Here is a 15353-nt window from a genome sequence, read left to right on the forward strand (position 1 = left end):
CGTCCTGGCTGTTGTCAGTATAGCAGGCAGAGACAGGGTCAGCTCGTCCTGGCTGTTGTCAGTATTGCAGGCAGAGAGGGTCAGCTCGTCCTTGCTGTTGTCAGTATAGCAGGCAGAGAGAGGGTCAGCTCGTCCTGGCTGTTGTCAGTATTGCAGGCAGAGAGGGTCAGCTCGTACTGGCTGTTGTCAGTATAGTAGGCAGAGAGAGGGTCAGCTCGTCCTGGCTGTTGTCAGTATTGCAGGCAGAGAGAGGGTCAGCTCGTCCTGGCTGTTGTCAGTATAGCAGGCAGAGACAGGGTCAGCTCGTCCTGGCTGTTGTCAGTATTGCAGGCAGAGAGGGTCAGCTCGTCCTGGCTGTTGCAGAGAGAGGGTCAGCTCGTCCTGGCTGTTTTCAGTATAGCAGGCAGAGACAGGGTCAGCTCGTCCTGGCTGTTGTCAGTATTGCAGGCAGAGAGGGTCAGCTCGTCCTGGCTGTTGTCAGTATAGTAGGCACAGAGAGGGTCAGCTCGTCCTGGCTGTTGTCAGTATTGCAGGCAGAGAGAGGGTCAGCTCGTCCTGGCTGTTGTCAGTATTGCAGGCAGAGAGGGTCAGCTCGTCCTGGCTGTTGTCAGTATAGTAGGCAGAGAGAGGTTCAGCTCGTCCTGGCTGTTGTCAGTATTGCAGGCAGAGAGAGGGTCAGCTCGTCCTGGCTATTGTCAGTATGGCAGGCAGAGAGAGGGTCAGCTCGTCCTGGCTGTTGTCAGTATTGCAGGTAGAGAGAGGGTCAGCTCGTCCTGGCTGTTTTCAGTATAGCAGGCAGAGACAGGGTCAGCTCGTCCTGGCTGTTGTCAGTATAGCAGGCAGTGAGAGGGTCAGCTCGTCCTGGCTGTTGTCAGTATAGCAGGCAGAGACAGGGTCAGCTCGTCCTGGCTGTTGTCAGTATTGCAGGCAGAGAGGGCCAGCTTGTCCTGGCTGTTGTCAGTATAGTAGGCAGAGAGAGGGTCAGCTCGTCCTGGCTGTTGTCAGTATTGCAGGCAGAGAGAGGGTCAGCTCGTCCTGGCTGTTGTCAGTATAGCAGGCAGAAACAGGGTCAGCTCGTCCTGGCTGTTGTCAGTATTGCAGGCAGAGAGGGTCAGCTCGTCCTGGCTGTTGTCAGTATAGCAGGCAGAGAGAGGGTCAGCTCGTCCTGGCTGTTGTCAGTATAGCAGGCAGAGACAGGGTCAGCTCGTTCTGGCTGTTGTCAGTATTGCAGGCAGAGAGGGTCAGCTCGTCCTGGCTGTTGTCAGTATAGTAGGCAGAGAGAGGGTCAGCTCGTCCTGGCTGTTGTCAGTATTGCAGGCAGAGAGAGGGTCAGCTCGTCCTGGCTGTTGTCAGTATAGCAGGCAGAGACAGTGTCAGCTCGTCCTGGCTGTTGTCAGTATTGCAGGCAGAGAGGGTCAGCTCGTCCTGGCTGTTGTCAGTATAGTAGGCAGAGAGAGGGTCAGCTCGTCCTGGCTGTTGTCAGTATTGCAGGCAGAGAGAGGGTCAGCTCGTCCTGGCTGTTGTCAGTATAGCAGGCAGAGACAGGGTCAGCTCGTCCTGGCTGTTGTCAGTATTGCAGGCAGAGAGGGTCAGCTCGTCCTGGCTGTTGTCAGTATAGCAGGCAGAGAGAGGGTCAGCTCGTCCTGGCTGTTGTCAGTATTGCAGGCAGAGAGGGTCAGCTCGTCCTGGCTGTTGTCAGTATAGTAGGCAGAGAGAGGGTCAGCTCGTCCTGGCTGTTGTCAGCATAGCAGGCAGAGACAGGGTCAGCTCGTCCTGGCTGTTGTCAGTATTGCAGGCAGAGAGGGTCAGCTCGTCCTGGCTGTTGCAGAGAGAGGGTCAGCTCGTCCTGGCTGTTTTCAGTATAGCAGGCAGAGACAGGGTCAGCTCGTCCTGGCTGTTGTCAGTATTGCAGGCAGAGAGGGTCAGCTCGTCCTGGCTGTTGTCAGTATAGTAGGCAGAGAGAGGGTCAGCTCGTCCTGGCTGTTGTCAGTATTGCAGGCAGAGAGAGGGTCAGCTCGTCCTGGCTGTTGTCAGTATTGCAGGCAGAGAGGGTCAGCTCGTCCTGGCTGTTGTCAGTATAGTAGGCAGAGAGAGGTTCAGCTCGTCCTGGCTGTTGTCAGTATTGCAGGCAGAGAGAGGGTCAGCTCGTCCTGGCTATTGTCAGTATGGCAGGCAGAGAGAGGGTCAGCTCGTCCTGGCTGTTGTCAGTATTGCAGGTAGAGAGAGGGTCAGCTCGTCCTGGCTGTTTTCAGTATAGCAGGCAGAGACAGGGTCAGCTCGTCCTGGCTGTTGTCAGTATAGCAGGCAGTGAGAGGGTCAGCTCGTCCTGGCTGTTGTCAGTATTGCAGGCAGAGAGAGGGTCAGCTCGTCCTGGCTGTTGTCAGTATAGCAGGCAGAGACAGGGTCAGCTCGTCCTGGCTGTTGTCAGTATTGCAGGCAGAGAGGGTCAGCTCGTCCTGGCTGTTGTCAGTATAGCAGGCAGAGAGAGGGTCAGCTCGTCCTGGCTGTTGTCAGTATTGCAGGCAGAGAGGGTCAGCTCGTCCTGGCTGTTGTCAGTATAGTAGGCAGAGAGAGGGTCAGCTCGTCCTGGCTGTTGTCAGCATAGCAGGCAGAGACAGGGTCAGCTCGTCCTGGCTGTTGTCAGTATTGCAGGCAGAGAGGGTCAGCTCGTCCTGGCTGTTGCAGAGAGAGGGTCAGCTCGTCCTGGCTGTTTTCAGTATAGCAGGCAGAGACAGGGTCAGCTCGTCCTGGCTGTTGTCAGTATTGCAGGCAGAGAGGGTCAGCTCGTCCTGGCTGTTGTCAGTATAGTAGGCAGAGAGAGGGTCAGCTCGTCCTGGCTGTTGTCAGTATTGCAGGCAGAGAGAGGGTCAGCTCGTCCTGGCTGTTGTCAGTATTGCAGGCAGAGAGGGTCAGCTCGTCCTGGCTGTTGTCAGTATAGTAGGCAGAGAGAGGTTCAGCTCGTCCTGGCTGTTGTCAGTATTGCAGGCAGAGAGAGGGTCAGCTCGTCCTGGCTATTGTCAGTATGGCAGGCAGAGAGAGGGTCAGCTCGTCCTGGCTGTTGTCAGTATTGCAGGTAGAGAGAGGGTCAGCTCGTCCTGGCTGTTTTCAGTATAGCAGGCAGAGACAGGGTCAGCTCGTCCTGGCTGTTGTCAGTATAGCAGGCAGTGAGAGGGTCAGCTCGTCCTGGCTGTTGTCAGTATAGCAGGCAGAGACAGGGTCAGCTCGTCCTGGCTGTTGTCAGTATTGCAGGCAGAGAGGGTCAGCTTGTCCTGGCTGTTGTCAGTATAGTAGGCAGAGAGAGGGTCAGCTCGTCCTGGCTGTTGTCAGTATTGCAGGCAGAGAGAGGGTCAGCTCGTCCTGGCTGTTGTCAGTATAGCAGGCAGAAACAGGGTCAGCTCGTCCTGGCTGTTGTCAGTATTGCAGGCAGAGAGGGTCAGCTCGTCCTGGCTGTTGTCAGTATAGCAGGCAGAGAGAGGGTCAGCTCGTCCTGGCTGTTGTCAGTATAGCAGGCAGAGACAGGGTCAGCTCGTTCTGGCTGTTGTCAGTATTGCAGGCAGAGAGGGTCAGCTCGTCCTGGCTGTTGTCAGTATAGTAGGCAGAGAGAGGGTCAGCTCGTTCTGGCTGTTGTCAGTATTGCAGGCAGAGAGGGTCAGCTCGTCCTTGCTGTTGTCAGTATAGTAGGCAGAGAGAGGTTCAGCTCGTCCTGGCTGTTGTCAGTATTGCAGGCAGAGAGAGGGTCAGCTCGTCCTGGCTATTGTCAGTATGGCAGGCAGAGAGAGGGTCAGCTCGTCCTGGCTGTTGTCAGTATTGCAGGCAGAGAGGGTCAGCTCGTCCTGGCTGTTGTCAGTATAGTAGGCAGAGAGAGGGTCAGCTCGGCCTGGCTGTTGTCAGTATAGCAGGCATAGACAGGGTCAGCTCGTCCTGGCTGTTGTCAGTATAGCAGGCAGAGACAGGGTCAGCTCGTCCTGGCTGTTGTCAGTATAGCAGGCAGACAGGGTCAGCTCGTCCTGGCTGTTGTCAGTATTGCAGGCAGAGAGAGGGTCAGCTCGTCCTGGCTGTTGTCAGTATTGCAGGTAGAGAGAGGGTCAGCTCGTCCTGGCTGTTGTCAGTATAGCAGGCAGAGACAGGGTCAGCTCGTCCTGGCTGTTGTCAGTATAGCAGGCAGTGAGAGGGTCAGCTCGTCCTGGCTGTTGTCAGTATAGCAGGCAGAGACAGGGTCAGCTCGTCCTGACTGTTGTCAGTATTGCAGGCAGAGAGGGTCAGCTTGTTCTGGCTGTTGTCAGTATAGTAGGCAGAGAGAGGGTCAGCTCGTCCTGGCTGTTGTCAGTATTGCAGGCAGAGAGAGGGTCAGCTCGTCCTGGCTGTTGTCAGTATAGCAGGCAGAGACAGGGTCAGCTCGTCCTGGCTGTTGTCAGTATTGCAGGCAGAGAGGGTCAGCTCGTCCTGGCTGTTGTCAGTATAGCAGGCAGAGAGAGGGTCAGCTCGTCCTGGCTGTTGTCAGTATAGCAGGCAGAGACAGGGTCAGCTCGTCCTGGCTGTTGTCAGTATTGCAGGCAGAGAGGGTCAGCTCGTCCTGGCTGTTGTCAGTATAGTAGGCAGAGAGAGGGTCAGCTCGTCCTGGCTGTTGTCAGTATTGCAGGCAGAGAGAGGGTCAGTTCGTCCTGGCTGTTGTCAGTATTGCAGGCAGAGAGGGTCAGCTCGTCCTGGCTGTTGTCAGTATAGTAGGCAGAGAGAGGTTCAGCTCGTCCTGGCTGTTGTCAGTATTGCAGGCAGAGAGAGGGTCATCTCGTCTTGGCTATTGTCAGTATGGCAGGCAGAGAGAGGGTCAGCTTGTCCTGGCTGTTGTCAGTATTGCAGGCAGAGAGGGTCAGCTCGTCCTGGCTGTTGTCAGTATACTAGGCAGAGAGAGGGTCAGCTCGGCCTGGCTGTTGTCAGTATAGCAGGCATAGACAGGGTCAGCTCGTCCTGGCTGTTGTCAGTATAGCAGGCAGAGACAGGGTCAGCTCGTCCTGGCTGTTGTCAGTATAGCAGGCAGAGACAGGGTCAGCTCGTCCTGGCTGTTGTTAGTATTGCAGGCAGAGAGAGGGTCAGCTCGTCCTGGCTGTTGTCAGTATTGCAGGTAGAGAGAGGGTTAGCTCGTCCTGGCTGTTTTCAGTATAGCAGGCAGAGACAGGGTCAGCTCGTCCTGGCTGTTGTCAGTATAGCAGGCAGTGAGAGGGTCAGCTCGTCCTGGCTGTTGTCAGTATAGCAGGCAGAGACAGGGTCAGCTCGTCCTGACTGTTGTCAGTATTGCAGGCAGAGAGAGGGTCAGCTCGTCCTGGCTGTTGTCAGTATAGCAGGCAGAGACAGGGTCAGCTCGTCCTGGCTGTTGTCAGTATTGCAGGCAGAGAGGGTCAGCTCGTCCTGGCTGTTGTCAGTATAGTAGGCAGAGAGAGGGTCAGCTCGTCCTGGCTGTTGTCAGTATTGCAGGCAGAGAGAGGGTCAGCTCGTCCTGGCTGTTGTCAGTATTGCAGGCAGAGAGGGTCAGCTCGTCCTGGCTGTTGTCAGTATAGCAGGCAGAGAGAGGGTCAGCTCGTCCTGGCTGTTGTCAGTATAGCAGGCAGAGAGAGGGTCAGCTCCACCTGGCTGTTGTCAGTATTGCAGGCAGAGAGGCTCAGCTCGTCCTGGCTGTTGTCAGTATAGCAGGCAGAGAGAGGGTCAGCTCGTCCTGGCTGTTGTCAGTATAGCAGGCAGAGAGAGGGTCAGCTCGTCCTGGCTGTTGTCAGTATTGCAGGCAGAGAGAGGGTCAGCTCGTCCTGGCTGTTGTCAGTATTGCAGGCAGAGAGAGGGTCAGCTCGTCCTGGCTGTTGTTAGTATTGCAGGCATAGAGGGTCAGCTCGTCCTGGCTGTTGTCAGTATAGCAGGCAGAGAGAGGGCCAGCTCGTCCTGGCTGTTGTCAGTATAGCAGGCAGAGAGAGGGTCAGCTCGTCCTGGCTGTTGTCAGTATTGCAGGCAGAGAGAGGGTCAGCTCGGCCTGGCTGTTGTCAGTATAGCAGGCAGAGAGAGGGTCAGCTCGGCCTGGCTGTTGTCAGTATAACAGGCAGAGACAGGGTCAGCTCGTCCTGGCTGTCAGTATTGCAGGCAGAGAGAGGGTCAGCTCGTCCTGGCTATTGTCAGTATGGCAGGCAGAGAGAGGGTCAGCTCGGCCTGGCTGTTGTCAGTATTGCAGGCAGAGAGGGTCAGCTCGTCCTGGCTGTTGTCAGTATAGCAGGCAGAGAGAGGGTCAGCTCGTCCTGGCTGTTGTCAGTATTGCAGGCAGAGAGAGGGTCAGCTCGTCCTGGCTGTTGTCAGTATTGCAGGCAGAGAGAGGGTCAGCTCGTCCTGGCTGTTGTCAGTATTGCAGGCAGAGAGAGTCAGCTCGTCCTGGCTGTTGTCAGTATTGCAGGCAGAGAGGGTCAGCTCGTCCTGGCTGTTGTCAGTATTGCAGGCAGAGACAGGGTCAGCTCGTCCTGGCTGTTGTCAGTATTGCAGGCAGAGAGGGTCAGCTCGTCCTGGCTGTTGCAGAGAGAGGGTCAGCTCGTCCTGGCTGTTGTCAGTATTGCAGGCAGAGAGAGTCAGCTCGTCCTGGCTGTTGTCAGTATAGCAGGCAGAGACAGGGTCAGCTCGTCCTGGCTGTTGTCAGTATAGCAGGCAGAGAGAGGGTCAGCTCGTCCTGGCTGTTGTCAGTATTGCAGGCAGAGAGAGGGTCAGCTCGTCCTGGCTGTTGTCAGTATTGCAGGCAGAGAGAGGGTCAGCTCGTCCTGGCTGTTGTCAGTATTGCAGGCAGAGAGGGTCAGCTCGTCCTGGCTGTTGTCAGTATAGCAGGCAGAGAGAGGGTCAGCTCGTCCTGGCTGTTGTCAGTATTGCAGGCAGAGAGAGGGTCAGCTCGTCCTGGCTGTTGTCAGTATTGCAGGTAGAGAGAGGGTCAGCTCGTCCTGGCTGTTGTCAGTATTGCAGGCAGAGAGAGGGTCAGCTCGTCCTGGCTGTTGTCAGTATTGCAGGCAGAGAGAGTCAGCTCGTCCTGGCTGTTGTCAGTATTGCAGGCAGAGAGGGTGAGCTCGTCCTGGCTGTTGTCAGTATTGCAGGCAGAGAGAGGGTCAGCTCGTCCTGGCTGTTGTCAGTATTGCAGGCAGAGAGAGTCAGCTCGTCCTGGCTGTTGTCAGTATAGAAGGCAGAGACAGGGTCAGCTCGTCCTGGCTGTTGTCAGTATTGCAGGCAGAGGGTCAGCTCGTCCGGGCTGTTGTCAGTATTGCAGGCAGAGAGAGGGTCAGCTCGTCCTGGCTGTTGTCAGTATTGCAGGCAGAGGGTCAGCTCGTCCGGGCTGTTGTCAGTATTGCAGGCAGAGAGAGGGTCAGCTCGTCCTGGCTGTTGTCAGTATTGCAGGCAGAGGGTCAGCTCGTCCTGGCTGTTGTCAGTATTGCAGACAGAGAGAGGGTCAGCTCGTCCTGGCTGTTGTCAGTATTGCAGGCAGAGAGAGGGTCAGCTCGTCCTGGCTGTTGTCAGTATTGCAGGCAGAGAGAGGGTCAGCTCGTCCTGGCTGTTGTCAGTATTGCAGGCAGAGAGAGGGTCAGCTCGTCCTGGCTGTTGTCAGTATTGCAGGCAGAGAGAGGGTCAGCTCATTCAGGTTGTTAGTGTTAGTCATCAAGGAAAATCACCTGACAGGAGTCTTTGGAATATGATGGCCAATTCAGATGTTTTTTTTCTCTCTCTCTGTATATGTGTGTGTGTGTGTGTGTGTGTTATAAAATTTTATAAACGATGTTAATCATGAAATAGTTTTGTTTTTTACTGTTACAAGGTCTTAATATGTATATCAAAAACCATATAGTGTACACTGCATTATCTTTTATTTTCAGATTTTAATGCATTCGTGCTAGTGAGAGAGAGAGAATCATCACGGGGGAAAGCGCTAAACTCAGGAGTCATACAGCACCTGAGAGAGAGAGAGAGAGAGAGAGAGAGAGAGAGAGAGAGAGAGAGAGAGAGAGAGAGAGAGAGAGAGAGAGAGAGCGAGAGAGATTACTTTATTTACGATTACCTATTTGTAGCTGTTGGAGCAGAACTGTGTTCGTGCAGACTCATCTTGAGTCTTCATTTACTGTAACAGTTTACATTCTGGGACAGGGAGGCGGGTTCGAGGGTAAACACCTTCACATCCACATGGAGTACTGCAGCGGGGGCGACCTGGCCACACGCATCAGGGAGCAGAAGGAGACTGATGTCCCCTTCGAGGAGAGACTTATCCACTGCTGGGCCCTCAGCCTTTGTTTGGCTCTCAAGGTAAGCTACTCCTTGAAATTTGAAGAGGCTTTCTGTAACTCATTTTTTGTAGGTTATCGGCACCTTTGAAGTGCGACTTTATCTTTAAAGATCTCTTTTTAATACTGCAGTACATCCACGGCCGCAACATCCTGCACAGGGACCTGAAGCCTCACAATATCTTCCTGACGGAGGGAGGGACAATCAAGTTGGGGGACTTTGGACTGGCCCGAGTCATGGGTGAAGCTCAACACGCTCTAACCTCACTGGGCTCTCCAGCATATATGGTCGGTTCACTCCCCCAATATATATATATATATATATATATATATATATATATATATATATATATATATATATATATATATATATATATATATATATATGCAAAACAACCACTCTGAAAGAATAGAAAAATTCCAAGCGCTTTTCGTGACTGATAATGTGAGTACTCACGAAAGCGCTTGGAATTTTTCTATTCTTTCAGAGTGGTTGTTTTGCATATTCTGAAATCACCTGTTTACTGTGATCTTATTGCATATATATATATATATATATATATATATATATATATATATATATATATATATATATATATATATATATATATATAAACACGTCGGCCGTTTCCCACCGAGGAAAGGTGACACAAAAAGAAAGAAAAAACATCATTCAACACTTTCACCATCACTCATACATAATCACTGTCTTTGCAGGGGCACTCAGATACGACATGTTAGACGTCCCTCCAAGCTGCCAGTATCCTAAACTCCTCCTTTAAACTGCAGGCATTGGACTTCCCATTTCCAGGACTCAAGTCCAGCTAACCGGTTTCCCTGACTCCTTTCATTAAATATTACCCTGCTCACACTCCAACAGCTCGTCAGGTCCTAAAAACCATTCGTCTCCATTCACACCTAACACGCTCATGCACGCTTGCTGGAAGTTCAAGCTCCTCGCCCAGAAAACCACCTTTACCCCCTCCCTCCGACCTTTTCGGGGACGACCCCTACCCCGCATTCTTTCCCCAAAAGATTTATACGCTCTCCATGTCATTCTACTTTGATCCATTCTCTCTAAATGATCAAACCACCTCAACAACCCCTCTTCAGCCCTCTGACTAATACTTTTAGTAACTCCACATCTCCTAATTTCCACACTCCGAATTTTCTGCATAATATTTACACCACACATTGCCCTTATACAGGACATCTCCACTGCCTCCTCGCTGCAGCATTTACAACCATGCTTTACTCCCATATAAGAGTGTTGGTACTACTACACTCTCGTACAATCCTTTCTTTGCCTCCATGGATAATGTTTCTTATCTCCACTCACCTTTTTTCCTTCATCAGTTCTATGGTTAACCTTCATAAACCATATGCTGACAAGTCAACTCCCAAATATCTGAAAACATTCAGACTCACGGCTCTGTGGATCAAGTACAATTGAATTGTTAAAGACACTTGTCGATAACCTTTTTGTTTTTTTTGGGCGGGGAGAATAAAACATAAGACGTAATGAACGAGTCAATGAATAAACAGAAGGAACGGATATTTGAACCGTGGTTCATGTATCAGTCACAGCGCTGTACCTGGAGTTTACCTGGAGAGAGTTCCGGGGGTCAACGCCCCCGCGGCCCGGTCTGTGACCAGGCCTCCTGGTGGATCAGAGCCTGATCAACCAGGCTGTTGCTGCTGGCTGCACGCAAACCAACGTACGAGCCACAGCCCGGCTGATCAGGAACTGACTTTAGGTGCTTGTCCAGTGCCAGCTTGAAGACTGCCAGGGGTCTGTTGGTAATCCCCCTTATGTGTGCTGGGAGGCAGCTGAACAGTCTCGGGCCCCTGACACTTATTGTATGGTCTCTTAACGTGCTAGTGACACCCCTGCTTTTCATTGGGGGGATGGTGCATCGTCTGCCAAGTCTTTTGCTTTCGTAGTGAGTGACTTTCGTGTGCAAGTTCGGTACTAGTCCCTCTAGGATTTTCCAGGTGTATATAATCATGTATCTCTCCCGCCTGCGTTCCAGGGAATACAGGTTTAGGAACCTCAAGCGCTCCCAGTAATTGAGGTGTTTTATCTCCGTTATGCGCGCCGTGAAAATTCTCTGTACATTTTCTAGGTCGGCAATTTCACCTGCCTTGAAAGGTGCTGTTAGTGTGCAGCAATATTCCAGCCTAGATAGAACAAGTGACCTGAAGAGTGTCATCATGGGCTTGGCCTCCCTAGTTTTGAAGGTTCTCATTATCCATCCTGTCATTTTTCTAGCAGATGCGATTGATACAATGTTATGGTCCTTGAAGGTGAGATCCTCCGACATGATCACTCCCAGGTCTTTGACGTTAGTGTTTCGCTCTATTTTGTGGCCAGAATTTGTTTTGTACTCTGATGAAGATTTAATTTCCTCATGTTTACCATATCTGAGTAATTGAAATTTCTCATCGTTGAACTTCATATTGTTTTCCGCAGCCCACTGAAAGATTTGGTTGATGTCCGCCTGGAGCCTTGCAGTGTCTGCAATGGAAGACACTGTCATGCAGATTCGGGTGTCATCTGCAAAGGAAGACACGGTGCTGTGGCTGACATCCTTGTCTATGTCGGATATGAGGATGAGGAACAAGATGGGAGCGAGTACTGTGCCTTGTGGAACAGAGCTTTTCACCGTAGCTGCCTCGGACTTTACTCTGTTGACGACTACTCTCTGTGTTCTGTTAGTGAGGAAATTATAGATCCATCGACCGACTTTTCCTGTTATTCCTTTAGCACGCATTTTGTGCGCTATTACGCCATGGTCACACTTGTCGAAGGCTTTTGCAAAGTCTGTATATATTACATCTGCATTCTTTTTGTCTTCTAGTGCATTTAGGACCTTGTCGTAGTGATCCAATAGTTGAGACAGACAGGAGCGACCTGTTCTAAACCCATGTTGCCCTGGGTTGTGTAACTGATGGGTTTCTAGATGGGTGGTGATCTTGCTTCTTAGGACCCTTTCAAAGATTTTTATGATATGGGATGTTAGTGCTATTGGTCTGTAGTTCTTTGCTGTTGCTTTACTGCCCCCTTTGTGGAGTGGGGCTATGTCTGTTGTTTTTAGTAACTGTGGGACGACCCCCGTGTCCATGCTCCCTCTCCATAGGATGGAAAAGGCTCGTGATAGGGGCTTCTTGCAGTTCTTGATGAACACAGAGTTCCATGAGTCTGGCCCTGGGTCAGAGTGCATGGGCATGTCATTTATCGCCTGTTCGAAGTCATTTGGCGTCAGGATAACATCGGATAGGCTTGTGTTAATCAAATTTTGTGGCTCTCTCATAAAAAATTCATTTTGATCTTCGACTCTCAGTCTGGTTAGCGGCTTGCTAAAAACTGAGTCATATTGGGACTTGAGTAGCTCACTCATTTCCTTGCTGTCATCTGTGTAGGACCCATCTTGTTTAAGTAGGGGCCCAATACTGGACGTTGTTCTCGATTTTGATTTGGCATAGGAGAAGAAATACTTTGGGTTTCTTTCGATTTCATTTATGGCTTTTAGTTCTTCCCGCGATTCCTGACTCCTAAAGGATTCTTTTAGCTTAAGTTCGATGCTTGCTATTTCTCTGACCAGTGTCTCCCTACGCATTTCAGATATATTGACCTCTTTTAGCCGCTCTGTTATTCTTTTCCGTCGCCTGTAAAGGGAGCGCCTGTCTCTTTCTATTTTACATCTACTCCTCCTTTTTCTTAGAGGAATAAGCCTTGTGCATACATCGAGTGCCACCGAGTTAATCTGTTCTAGGCATAAGTTGGGGTCTGTGTTGCTTAGTATATCTTCCCAGCTTATATCGGTTAGGACTTGGTTTACTTGGTCCCACTTTATGTTTTTGTTATTGAAGTTGAATTTGGTGAATGCTCCCTCGTGACTAATCTCATTATGTCGGTCTGGGGCTCCACGCATACATGTCTGAACCTCAATTATGTTGTGATCTGAGTATATTGTTTTTGATATGGTGACATTTCTTATCAGATCATCATTGTTAGTGAAGATGAGGTCTAGTGTATTCTCCAGTCTAGTAGGCTCTATTATTTGCTGGTTTAAATTGAATTTTGTGCAGAGATTTAAAAGCTCGTGTGAGTGTGAGTTTTCATCAGAGCTGCCTCCTGGTGTTATTACCGCAACAATATTATTTGCTATATTCCTCCATTTTAGGTGCCTTAAGTTGAAATCCCCCAGGAGCAAGATGTTGGGTGCAGGAGCTGGAAGATTTTCCAGACAGTGGTCAATTTTTGACAGCTGTTCCTGGAATTGCTGGGATGTTGCATCCGGAGGCTTGTAGACTACCACAATGACTAGGTTTTGGTTCTCGACCTTTACTGCTAAAACTTCCACTACATCATTTGAGGCAATAAGCAGTTCTGTGCAAACAAGTGACTTTGTATAGAAAGTACCTTTGTATAGAAAGAACACTTCAAAGACTACATAAATTAAAAAATTTCAAAACCAAATTAAATATTTTATCTGGTTCTGATGTTAGTTGGTCGATTAATTGAGTCTAAAGCCAAACATCGACTATTCAAATGACCACCATTTTAAGATTGCATGAAGACTGTTCACCAGCAGTTAATTAAGTTTACTGGTATCCCTATAATTGGAATTAACATGCTCTCTGTGTATATACACTGTGAATCATACACCTCTCAAAATACGTGTTATTATTTTGATGTACATATGAAAGAAATATTTTACTGAGGAGTTTGTGTGTATGGTCAGAGTCCTGAGGTGATCCGGGGAGAGGCTTACAACGCCAAGGCTGACATGTGGGCATTAGGTTGCTGCTTCTACGAGTTAGCTACACTGGAGAGAGGCTTCCCATACACCGAGGTAAACACCACCATTGTGTTTTATATTCCCTTGTTTTTGGGACAACGTAGCTATTTGCTAGTTGATGCCAGGACTTATTAGACAGTTTGTTTATTTTTATGATATAGTGAGATTCTCATCCCAATAATAAGCATGTTGTAACTGAAGTTAGTAAAATTTTATTAAAAAAAATATGAAGGATTTTCCTCAATTAGATAACAGTACTTTGTAAAGGTAATGACACCCGAAATTTGGAGTTGATCTCGTATGGTTTTTCATTGGGATTTAAAACCTACTACTACACGAGTGTTAAAACCACATACTTGCTCACCATCATAAAGACCTGAATCTCTGATTCAGGTCTTTATGAGACACCGGGACCTTCGTTACTCCAAATGTAACATTTGGAATGATCAAGATCCCAAAACTGAAACGTTACCAATAAGCATATTGCATTTTGTGTATTTTTTGTCAGTACTTTTGAGTCCACTAGAACATTTGAGTTGACAGAGCTGTCAGGAGAGAAACATTTCTTTAAATGTTGTAGTGCTGCACATGTGACTTATTTACAAAGTGTGGATACACATGTACCAGGATCCAGTAACCACGAGTAACACTTCTTAGGAGACACCACTGGACTGGTGTTGCTTAGTGAACTTAGGTAAGATAAAGTTTGTCAGGAAACAAGTGTTTCCTGACCCACAGCTAGAGCTTTCGGTCGTCATCTCACCGAGACTTCCACTGGCTTACCCTTCCACCCTTTTAAAAAATTATCATCATTATTGATAACTATTTTACGTACCTAATAAGTTTTTTCTCGGAGAAAAAAATAAATTTGGATCCTTCATTACCTGGAAATCTTAAAATTATTATTACTTGTACTTTAGTGTAAGGTATTTACTAGATGGGTAAAGTATTTACTAGATGGGTAAAGTATTTAATAGATGGGTAAAGTATTTACTAGATGGGTAAAGTATTTACTAGATGGGTAAAGTATTTACTAGATGGGTAAAGTATTTACTAGATGGGTAAAGTATTTACTAGATGGGTAAAGTATTTACTAGATGGGTAAAGTATTTACTAGATGGGTAAAGTATTTACTAGATGGGTAAGGTATTTACTAGATGGGTAAAGTATTTACTAGATGGGTAAAGTATTTACTAGATGGGTAAGGTATTTACTAGATGGGTAAAGTATTTACTAGATGGGTAAAGTATTTACTAGATGGGTAAGGTATTTACTAGATGGGTAAAGTATTTACTAGATGGGTAAGGTATTTACTAGATGGGTAAAGTATTTACTAGATGGGTAAGGTATTTACTAGATGGGTAAGGTATTTACTAGATGGGTAAGGTATTTACTAGATGGGTAAGGTATTTACTAGATGGGTAAAGTATTTACTAGATGGGTAAGGTATTTACTAGATGGGTAAGGTATTTACTAGATGGGTAAGGTATTTACTAGATGGGTAAGGTATTTACTAGATGGGTAAAGTATTTACTAGATGGGTAAAGTATTTACTAGATGGGTAAAGTATTTACTAGATGGGTAAGGTATTTACTAGATGGGTAAAGTATTTACTAGATGGGTAAGGTATTTGATAGACGGATAAGGTATTTGATAGATGGGTAAAGTATTTACTAGATGGGTAAGGTATTTGATAGATGGGTAAGGTATTTACTAGATGGGTAAAGTATTTGATAGACTAGATTTGATAGATGGGTAAAGTATTTACTAGATGGGTAAGGTATTTGATAGATGGGTAAGGTATTTACTAGATGGGTAAAGTATTTACTAGATGGGTAAAGTATTTGATAGACGGATAAGGTATTTGATAGATGGGTAAAGTATTTACTAGATGGGTAAGGTATTTGATAGATGGGTAAGGTATTTACTAAGATTTGATAGGTAAAGTATTTACTAGATGGGTAAGGTATTTGATAGATGGGTTATTTACTAGATGGGTAAGGTATTTGATAGATGGGTAAGGTATTTACTAGATGGGTAAAGTATTTACTAGATGGGTAAGGTATTTGATAGACGGATAAGGTATTTGATAGATGGGTAAGGTATTTACTAGATGGGTAAAGTATTTACTAGATGGGTAAGGTATTTGATAGATGGGTAAGGTATTTACTAGATGGGTAAAGTATTTACTAGATGGGTAAGGTATTTGATAGATGGGTAAGGTATTTACTAGATGGGTAAAGTATTTACTAGATGGGTAAGGTATTTGATA

The 15353-nt window shown here is 48.0% G+C and overlaps 1 protein-coding gene across 2 annotated transcripts in view; it reads left to right on the plus strand.

Annotated features, from left to right (window-relative positions):
- LOC128684866 (uncharacterized) overlaps positions 1-15353 on the plus strand; it is a 45395-nt gene that overhangs the window by 23605 nt on the left and 6437 nt on the right. For both annotated transcript variants that reach the window (XM_070100301.1, XM_070100297.1), the window contains 3 exons: positions 8143-8298; positions 8409-8564; positions 13025-13135. In XM_070100301.1, the coding sequence (XP_069956402.1) occupies positions 8143-8298; positions 8409-8564; positions 13025-13135 (423 nt within the window). The remainder of the gene's footprint in view (positions 1-8142; positions 8299-8408; positions 8565-13024; positions 13136-15353) is intronic.

This window comes from Cherax quadricarinatus, chromosome 5 (genome assembly GCF_038502225.1).
Source record: "Cherax quadricarinatus isolate ZL_2023a chromosome 5, ASM3850222v1, whole genome shotgun sequence".
In the NCBI taxonomy this organism is placed as follows: Eukaryota; Metazoa; Arthropoda; class Malacostraca; order Decapoda; family Parastacidae; genus Cherax; species Cherax quadricarinatus.